A 10,178-nucleotide genomic window follows, 5' to 3' on the forward strand; every position below is an offset into this window, starting at 1 on the left:
TACTAAGGAGGCTGAGGCACGAGAATCACTTGAACCCAGGAGACAGAGGTTGCAGTGAGCCTAGATCACACCACAGCACTCTGGCCTGGGTGACAGAGTGAGACTCTGTCAGAAAAAAAAAAAAAAAAAAAAAGAAAAAAAAAAAAAAAAAACTGTACTAAGAATCTAAGAATCTAGAATCTGGCTGGGCGCGGTGGCTCATGCCTGTAATCCCAGCACTTTGGGAGGCCAAGCCGGGCGGATCACGAAGTCAGGAGATCAAGACCATCCTGGCTAACATGGTGAAACCCCATCTCTACTAAAAATATGAAACAAATTAGCCGGGCATGGTGGCGGGTGCCTGTAGTCCCAGCTACTCAGGAGGCTGAGGCAGGAGAATGGCGTGAACCCAGGAGGCAGAGCTTGCAGTGAGCTGAGATAGCACCACTGCACTCCAGGCTGGGCGACAGAGCGAGACTCCGCCTCAAAAAAAAAAAAAAAATCTAGAATCCGATTATGCACTGTGACTTTTTGTTTTGTTTTGTTTTTGTTTCTTTTTTGAGGCAGAGTCTCGCTCTGACGCCTAGGCCAACATCTTTCTTTAGAGATGGAGTCTCACTATGTTGCTCAGGCTAGTTTTGAACTTCTGGGCTCAAGTAATCCTCCTTCCTTGTCCTCCTAAAGTTCTGGGGTTACAGGCATTAGCCATTGTGCCTGACCAATCGACTCAGTTTCCACTCATCAATCATCTGAGCCTTTCCACCTCAGGGCTGGTCAGTTCTTCTCCTACTCAAACACCTTCCATGGCTCCCTGCCGCCTTTGATAATGGCCAAACCCTTTAGTCCAGCATTCAAGGATCTTGAAGAAGTCAACCCTGCGGTGGCTCACACCGGTAATCCCAGCATTTTGAGAGGCCAAGGTGGGAGGAGTGCTTGAGCCCAGGAGTTCAAGACCAGGCTGGGAAATATACTGCAACCTCATCTCTAGAAAAAATTTTAAAAATTAGCCAGGTGTGGTCGCACACATCTGTGCCTATAATCCCAGCTAGTCAGGAGGCTGAGATATGAGAATCACTTGCGTCCAGGAGGCAGAGGCTGCAGTGAGCCAAGATCATGCCACTACACTCCAGCCTGAGCAACAGAGCAAGATCCTGTCTGAAAAAGCAAACAAACAAAAAAATAGAAGTCAGCCCATCTGCAGCCTCAGCCCTATCTCCCTCCTCTAGTCCCTCCTTCACACCCAAGTTCAATAGACACCTTGCAATCCTTCTGGCACTCCTTGGAGGTTCCCGGAATCCACATGAGCTTCTGCCTTAGCTTGGCAGAAACCCCCACTCCTGCCCCAACCCACGTTGATGAAACTCAGTCACCCTCCCTGCATCTCCTCTGGGCTCCTAAACTGCCTGGGCTTCCCCATCAAAGTTTCCATCATAGGCCAGGCGGAGTGGCTCACACCTGTAATCCTAGCACTTTGGGAGGCCGAGGCAGGTGGATCACAAGGTCAGGAGATCGAGACCATCCTGGCTAACACGGTGAAACCTCGTCTCTACTAAAAATACAAAAAATTAGCTGAGTGTGGTGGCGGGCCCCTGTAGTCCCAGCTACTCAGGAGGCTGAGACAGGAAAATTGCTTGAACCCGGGAGGCAGAGGTTGCAACGAGCTGAGATCGCACCACTGCACTCCAGCCTGGGCGATAGAGCGAGACTCTATCTCAAAAAACAAAACTAAACAGAAATCAAAACAAAGCTTCCATCACTATGAGTTGCTTGAAGTTATACAGCAACTGAACCATTAGGGCCAAGCTCAGAATGTGGGCACCAAATTCAGCCATCCATTTATTCTCTGACTCATTCATCCATCCGTCTATTCACTGAGTCAACACTCATTTCCTGAGCACCTACTGAGTTCCAGCTCCTGCTGTAAAAACAGGGAATACCACAGTGAATAAGACAGATACAACCCCGACTTTAAGGAGCTGACATTGTGGGGCAGGGAAAACATCCATGTAACATCCACCCACCTCGGCCTCCCAAAGTGCTGGGATTACAGGCATGAGCCACCATGCCAGAGGTGACATTTTTTTTTTTTTATTATACTTTAAGTTCTAGGGTACATGTGCATAACGCAGAGGTGACATTTAAACAGAGCCCAGACAAGGGAACGATTCAAGCCAAGCTGACTTTAGGGGGAGGGGTGCACCAGGGAGAGGAATGGTGGGTGCAAAATCCCGGAGCTGGGAATCATCTCCCTGCGGAGGTGGATGCTGGAAGGATGCAAGGGAGGCCAGTGTGGTCAGAACGGAGCCAAATGTAGTGAGCGTAGCTCACTACAGCCTCCAACAGCTGGGCTCAAGTGATCCTCCCCCCTCAGCCACCCAAGTAGTGGGGGAGGAAGGAGGAGACAGGTCCACGTCATGCCAGAGCAGGTTGTGCAGGTCCCCTGGTGAAAGGTGCAACAGGGACAAGTGTCCAGGGTTTGGGTGTGATATCTTGTGCTCTTTATTTGGGGTTAAACCCAGTGGCCCAGAGCTGCCTGGTGACACCTCCCTGAAAGCAGAGGAGGCTCAGGACTCGCAGCCATGGGTGCGCATATATTCCGAAAATTCCTCCAGTTGCTTCCGCAATTCTTTCTTGCTGGCATCTCCATCTGCTGGCCAAAGTATGAGGAACGTCTCCCTGCCCAGAACATAGCTGTACCTGTGGGTTACAAGAAGCAAGAAGGTGAGGAGGGCCTGGTGACCCTGGGGATATGGAAACCTCCCTGCCTTGCCCTGTCTGACAGCCTGCCAGAGCCTTAGCCTGTAGTGTCCCCGCCCGAAGGCCCTCTCTGGTCTTCAACCCTCTTAGTCCAAATCACTGGGAATTAGTAAATGCTTCCCTGGCCGAGTGCGGTGGCTCATGGCTGTAACCCCAGGATTTTGGGAGGCCAAGGTGGGCGGATCACTTGAGGCCAGGAGTTCGAGACCAGCCTGGCCAACATGATGAAACACCGTCTCTACTAAAAATACAAAAATTAGCCAGGCGTGGTGGCACACGCCTGTATTCCCAGCTACTACTTGGGAGGCTGAGGCTGGAGAATCACTTGGAACCTCCAGCAAAAATTGTGGAACTGAGGGCTGGGTTGAGGGTAAGGAAGAGGCTTGAGTTCCCAGGACAGGCGGAGCCCCTCACGCACTCAGATTTGATTCTCCACAGGTCTGACGTCTGGCCCATGATAAGGTACGATTCCTGTTCTTGCAACGCCAGGGAGTCGTGGCAGGTGGCGTGGGAGACGAATTTCTTCATGGCAAGGGGTGTGGCAGGATCTGTACCTGGAGAAAACCCAGTGTGTGCGCGTACAAGGTCTGACCCTCCCACACAATGGGACCCCCAGGGTAGGCCCACAGGGTGACCCCACACTGGGATTCTTCCTTTGTCACCTGGGACATACCACTCTTAATGATGTCTTCCAGCTGCATGTTGTAATAGACGTAAGGGTTGGAGGCAGAGACCTCCACAGATTCCAGCTTTGTCTTGTACACTGGGGAAGGGGGAGGGCAGAAGGGTGTCGTGTTGGCATTCGGCCTGCAAGTGGGCTCTGCTTGTCCCCTGTGGCTCCCCACACTCACCAAAATCCACGCCTGCCTCACATGCTGTTATCTGGAGCTCCTCCTGCCTCAATTGGCCACTGGGCTTCTGCAGGGATGGGCACTGTCCTGCAGGGTCAGGTGGGTGGCTGCACTGGCTGCACTGGGACAGGGGACTTCCTCCCATTAACCCCCCAACCCTCCCTCCCTTCAGCCCCCAGGCCTGGGTCTCTGGATCTGGCCCTTCTAGTCTGTGGGGCTCTCTCTCTGTCTCTCTCTTTCTTTTTCTTTTTCCTTCCTCCTTCCTTTCTTTTCCTTCTCTCTCTCTCGTTATTATTATTTTTTAAGAGATGAAGTCTCACTATGTTGCCCCAGCTGGTCTCAAATTCCTAGGCCGAAGCAATCCTCTCACCTTGGCCTCCCAAAGTGTTGGGACAACAGGTGTGAGCCATCATACTTAGCTTATTTATGTATTTATTTATTTATTTATTTGAGACAGAGTCTTGCTCTGTTGCCCAGGCTGGATTGCAGTGGTATGATCTCAGCTCACTGCAACCTCCACCTCCCAGGTTCAAGCGATTCTCGTGCCTCGGTCTCCCAAGTAGCTGGGACTACAGGCATGCACCACCACGCTTAGCTAAGTTTTATATTTTCAGTAGAGATGGAATTTCACCATGTTGACCAGGCCGGTCTTGAACTCCTGACCTCAAGTGATCCACCCACCTTGGCTCCCAAAATGCTGGGATTACAGGTGTGAGCCACTGAGCCCAGCTTTTTAAAGTTTATTTTTGAGAGAAGGTCTTGTTGTATCACCCTGGCCGGAGTGCAGTGGCATAAGCGTAGTTCACTACAGCCTCCAACTCCTGGGCTCAAGTGATTCTCCTGCCTCAGCCGCCCAAGTAGCTGGGGCTACAGGTACTTACCACCACTCCTGGCTAATTTTCTTTTTTTAATTTTTTTGTAGAGATGGGGTCTCACTCTGGTGCCCAGGCTGATCTGGAACTCCTGGCCTCAAGCCATCCTCCTCCCAAAGTGCTGGGATTACAGGCATAAGCCACCATGCCCAGCGTCTGTCTCTCTTTTTGGTCACTTTCTTGTCTATTTCTCCTGTCTTCGTCTCTTTATGTCTTTCTCTCTGTCTCCATGTCATTTGATCCTTGGCAGTGCAAGTGTGTGTGTTCGACAAGCTTTGTCTCTCTGTGCCTTCTTTCTGTCTCTCTTTGCCTCTGTCTCTTTCTCTTTCTGTCTAAACTTAGGCCAGACTACAGCCAGGAGGAGGCTTGAAGGGCTCCTGGATCCACCCCCCACAACCTGGCAGCCCCAGCCTGGCGGCATGGGGCTCACCCTCGGCACATCTCACCCTCTGCACATCTGCAGACATCTTTGTGGCAGATCTTTCGCAGGGAAGATTGCTCGGTAGGCAGGTTGTAGAAAGTGCTGCACCTCCGGGCTGTGGATGGAGGGTGCAGGGGTTGAGTGGGGTGCGTTATCTTGGGCCAGTGTTCCTGGGGGTTCAGTACCTACCTGGCCTGGTCTTCACCTGCTCCGGGCCCTGGCCTTGTCTTCCCCATCCTCCAAAGTCCAGGCTCCCTCCTGCCTCTCCTTGTCACTGGGCTGTGCCTTCCAGGTCCTCCCAGACCTTCCCCTCTTCCTGGCCCTGCCCACTGCACACCTCACTTTGAAGGGCCCTGGCCAGCCACCTCTGTTGACAGGCCACACCCACTCAAAAGAGCCTGCCCCTTCCCCACCAATTCCCAGCAGGCCACGCCCAGTCCCCTTTCAACTTTGCCCCATCTCCTTTCTGTTCCCACCCACGAAGGTCACTCCAATAAGACCACGCCCCTTATGTCCACCCAGCCCCAGCCCCCTTTTGGTAATTCCCAGTCTCTCATCGCCTGGCACCTGGCCCTGTCTTTTGCAGGCCTCATCCCCATGCACTGGACCCCTCCTTACAAGGCTCGTAGTAGTCGTAGATAGTGACCAGGGCGGCCTGCAGGAACTCCGCCTGCAGCATCCTGTGAACCCGAAAGCCCAGCACCGTGTTTTTCTCATGGGAGAGCTGGAGAGAACAGAGTCCTGTCTGAGCCAGCCAGGGCCACTGACCGTAGGGCACTGACCTTGTGGCACTGACTACGAGGCCTTGGCTGTTGGCATTGGCCATGACCACAGACCATGTGACCTTGACCACAGGAATCACAACCAGAGCAGCTGACCTCAGAGAGCCTGGCTCTCTGCAAAACCCACCCAGGGGACCGACTTTGGGTTCTCCAGCCCCCGGGGTGCCCACATATCTCTGGCGGAGGGCACCCAGCCCCTCTCACCTTTTCCAGGTAGAGGACAACGGTGCTGTCGCTGGTACTTGTCTTGGTTTCGTACTGAAAGGCGTACCTCTCCACATCACTCGTGAGCTGAGGCAGAGGGTGGAGACTGGAGGGTGGCTGACAGTTTCCAAGGCCCCTAGCCCTAGAGCTCCAGCCTTTGTCCAGTCAACCTCATGGTAGAGGAAACTGAGTCCCAAGCAGGGAAAAGATTTGGTTGAGGCCATGCAGGGAGTCATCCAGAAGTGACGATGGGGCATTAACCCAGGAGCCTTGATTTGAGTAGACACTGCCCTGCACCCATGTGGGAAGTATGGGAAGGGTGCTCATGAAGCCTGTAGGTGGGGTCTGCGTTACCTGTTTGAGGTCATCCTGGTTGGGGTAGAAGCCAGTGAGCAGGGAGACCTCCATGATGGTCATTGTGGCCTCTCGATTGTTCTGGAACCTGGAAGTTCACAGCCCCAGTCTTCCACCACTGTCCTCCCGTCTCTCTCTCCATCCTTCCCGCTGCTATTGTCTCTGGCTTGGACTAGTGCAGTAGCCTCCTCCCAGGTCTCCCCATATCCCCTTTGCCATTCACAACACAGATCTTTAGCAAGCAGAAATCTGACTACCTCGCCTCCTTGCTTCAATTACCAAATGCCTTGCCTCAATCCTGACACCCTTCCACGTCACATCCTCCCAACTCAGCCTCCATTTGATCACTGTTAGCCTTGTTCCCACTCCTGCCATTGGGCCTTTGCACATGCTGTTCACTCAGCCTGGAATCTTCGCTCCTGCCTCTTCACCTGAAACACCTCTCATGTTTTCCATCTCAGCTGATGTATCACTCCCTCTGCGATGTATCTTCCCTCTGGGAAGCCTTCCCCAACCTACACCCCACACGCCAGATCATTCTTTTTTTTGAGACAGGGTCACCCAGGCTGGAGCACAGTGGTTCAATCATGGCTCACTGTAGCCTCAGCTTCCTGGGCTCAAGTGATCCTCCTGTCTCAGGCTCATGAGTAGCTGAGACTATAGACATGCACCCCCACTCCTAGCTAATTTTTAAATTTTTATTATTTATTTATTTATTTTTAAGAGATGAAGTCTTGCTGTGTTGCCCTGGCTGGCCTCAAACTCCTGAGGTCAAGTGATCCTCTCGGCTTCCCAAAGTGCTGGGATTACAGGCACGAGCCACCGCGCCAGGCCCAGATCATTCTCTGATTTGCCTCCCATGGCTCTGTAAACCTCTCCTTTGCCACATGAAATCACATTTGCCATTTCATATTGGTTTTATATGATAATTTGATGATTGTCTGTCTCTCCTGATAGACTGTGGGCTTCGCCAGGGCAGGGAGAGGCTGCCTTGCTCATAGCTGGGTCCCTAGCTCCAAGAACAGGGCCTGTCACAGAGTAGGTGCCCACTAATGTTTCTATCTGAAGCAAACTTGGGCAAGGGAGGTATGGACAGGGCAGGACTGGGGTGGGGGCTGGGGTGTCTGGAGAAAATGAGAACCACGGGGAGAGCTTCAGGGCTTGGAGCCAGCTCCGGGCATCTGAGTCACAGAGCATGTCAGCTGAGGTAGAGCCTGTCATCTGAGGACATGCAGACATGGCAGGAGGCGGGGACAGAATGGGGGACAGACATGGAGAGGCAAGCTTGGCTGGTTCCCACTGTCCACTCAGTACACAAGGAAGGCCGCTAAGGAATCTGGATAGCAGAAAGTGAGAGCTTCCTCCCGCCCAGTTCAAGATCCTGGTGCCCTGACCTTGTTTCCATCCTGAGCCGGAAGGTCTCATCTCCCTTTTTATTTTCTGCAGAGAGAAGGCAGCAGTTTAGAGGCTGGGGAGCACAGTGATCAAGTGCACAGTCTCTGGAGCCAGCTTCTTGGATTCAAATCCTGCCTCTGCTGTGTGACCTTGAGCAAGTTGCTTAACTTCTCTGTGCTTTGGTTTACTCATCCATAAGGGGGGATCATAATATTCCCAACCCAATAGGGTTGTGGTGAGGATTAAATAAATTAATATAAGTAAATCCCTCAGCGTGGTGCCTGATCGGTGCTTTGTAACTATTATTATTGTTGTTATTATTATTAAGAAATCAAGCAAAAGCCAAAACCTTGGCGATGTTTAGTCCCTAAAATTCATGGGACTGGTGAGGGTTGTTCCTCTTACTCCTACAGTGAACTCCCAATAGTCCTGTCTCCTTCTTGGTGCCCCAGGCTGGGAACTGTGGAATCCAACTATTTATCTGATTTTTTTCTTTTGAAAGAGGGTCTCACTCTGTTGCCCAGGCTAGAGTATAATGGCGCAATCATGGTTCACTGCAGCCTCCACCTCCTGGGCTCAAATAATCCTCCCACCTCAACTTCCTGAGTAGCTGGAACCACAGGCATGCATCACCATGCCCAACTAATTTTTTGTAGAGATGGGGTCTCACTATGCTACCCGGGCTGGTCTTGAATTCCTGAGCTCAAGCGATCCTCCTGCCTCAGCCTCCCAAAGTGTTGGATAGCAGGCATGAGCCACTGTGCCTGGCCCACTAATAGTTGATAGTCTCCAGAGTCCCTAATCTGGCTCAGCCTCCATCATCTCCTGCAGGACCAATGCAGTCACATCCTTCCTGGTCACCTGGCTCCCGCCCTCACCTTCTAGAGTGGTCAGATCAGAGGGAGCCTGTGCAAACCTGTGCTAGGTCACGTCCCTCCTCTGTTTGGAACCTTCCATGCCCCACCTTACTCAGAACAAAAGCCAAAGTCCTCACTGTGGCTAACAAGTCCCTACACCATCTTCCCCCATCACCTTTCCAACTTCTTCTCCTAAAACTCTACCCTTGCTCCTCCTGTAGCCACACCAGGCTTACCTTCCAAGACACTGTGGAGAGTCACATTCAGGTGGTACAGGTTGCAGTTGTCCTTCCAGGACTCTGGGGACTTGTGGTACATGGTCAGAATCTGCTGGGCCAGGAAAGGGGGCTGTCAGAGCCCTTCCCCACCCACTGCCTTTCCTCTACACCCCAATCCTTGACTTCCCAAGTCTCTGGCCATGTGGGGAATTTACTGCAAGATCGCCCCCGTCCCCCGACCCCATCAATTCCTAGGTGCAGTGGCCAGAGCAGTGTCTGGAGTCTAGACCAGCTCTGTGTAAAAGAACTATGCAGTAACGGAAATGGTCCCATTTGGCATTGTCCAATGTGGCAGCCGTTAGCCACACGTGGCTACCGAACACTTGAAATGTGGCTAGTTCGATGGAGAAACTGAATTTTGAATTTTATTTAATTTTAACCCATTCACAGAGGCTTGAAGAAGGCATGACTTGCTCAGGGTCATATAACAAAGGCAGAGATTCAACCATGACTCCACTGTCTGGAACATGCCACCAGACTACCTTTTGGTGAACAAAAGAGCTGTCATATGTCCCAAACTGCTGGGATTACAGCCCCAGGCATATGTCACGGGGCTGGAAGATGTCATGGATGTCAGGCCGGGCATGGTGGCTCATGCCTGTAATCCCAGCACTTTGGGAGGCCAAGGCGGTTAGATTACTTCAGGTCAGGAGTTTGAGACCAGCCTGGCCAATATGATGAAACCCCATCTCTGCTAAAAATACAAAAAATTTGCCGGGCATGCTGCTGTGCACCTGTAGTCCCAGCTACTCAGGAAGCTGAGGCAAGAGAATCACTTGAACCTGGGAGGCAGAGGTTGCAGTGAGCCGAGATCACGCCACTGCACTCCAGCCTGGGCGACAGAGCGAGACTCCATCTCAAAAAAAAAAAAAAAAAAAATCATGGATGTCATCCCAGCACTCAGCCTCCCAAAGTGCTGGGATTGCCGGCATGAATCACAACGACTGGCCTATATTTATTTATTTAGGTTATAAATAAATAATAATATTAGTATAATATATTACTATTTATTTATTTATTTTGACACAGAGTCTTGCTCTGTCGCCCAGGCTGGAGTGCAGTGGCGCGATCTCAGCTCAGTGCAAGCTCTGCCTCCCAGGTTCACGCCATTCCCCTGCCTCAGTCTCCCCAGCAGCTGGAAATACAGGTGCACACTGCCACGCTCTGCTAATTTTTTGCATTTTTAGTAGAGACGGGGTTTCGCCCTGTTAGCCAGGATGGTCTCTATCTCCTGATCTTGTAATCCACCCGCCTTGGCCTCCCAAAGTGGTGAGATTACAGGCGTGAGCCACCGCGCCCGGCCTGAAAGAGAGAGTGTTACCTTGCCTTGATCTTGGACTTCCCATCTTCCAGAACTGTGAGTGATAAATTTCTTCCTCTCTCTTTCTTTCTCCTTTCTTACTTGTCTTTCTTCCTCCCTCCCTCCCT

The 10,178-nt window shown here is 51.8% G+C and overlaps 1 protein-coding gene across 2 annotated transcripts in view; it reads right to left on the reverse strand.

The window, feature by feature from the left end:
- Positions 1–2,454: 2,454 nt before the first annotated feature.
- LOC111527718 (complement C3) overlaps positions 2,455–10,178 on the reverse strand; it is a 23,813-nt gene continuing 16,089 nt past the window's right edge. Inside the window, exons 11-19 of one of the 2 annotated variants that reach the window (XM_026455627.1) lie at positions 8,709–8,799; positions 7,615–7,660; positions 6,221–6,308; positions 5,867–5,953; positions 5,499–5,604; positions 3,588–3,674; positions 3,410–3,499; positions 3,155–3,290; positions 2,455–2,676 (exon numbers count right to left, since the gene is read on the reverse strand). In XM_026455627.1, coding sequence (XP_026311412.1) covers positions 3,673–3,674; positions 5,499–5,604; positions 5,867–5,953; positions 6,221–6,308; positions 7,615–7,660; positions 8,709–8,799 — 420 coding nt within the window. In that variant the 3' untranslated portion in view covers positions 2,455–2,676; positions 3,155–3,290; positions 3,410–3,499; positions 3,588–3,672. Of the gene's footprint in view, positions 2,677–3,154; positions 3,291–3,409; positions 3,500–3,587; positions 3,675–4,905; positions 4,996–5,498; positions 5,610–5,866; positions 5,954–6,220; positions 6,309–7,614; positions 7,661–8,708; positions 8,800–10,178 lie in introns of those variants that run through there. The other variant, XM_023194158.1, reaches the window with a different exon arrangement.

The sequence above is a fragment of the Piliocolobus tephrosceles genome, chromosome 21 (genome assembly GCF_002776525.5).
Source record: "Piliocolobus tephrosceles isolate RC106 chromosome 21, ASM277652v3, whole genome shotgun sequence".
Classification (NCBI taxonomy): domain Eukaryota; kingdom Metazoa; phylum Chordata; class Mammalia; order Primates; family Cercopithecidae; genus Piliocolobus; species Piliocolobus tephrosceles.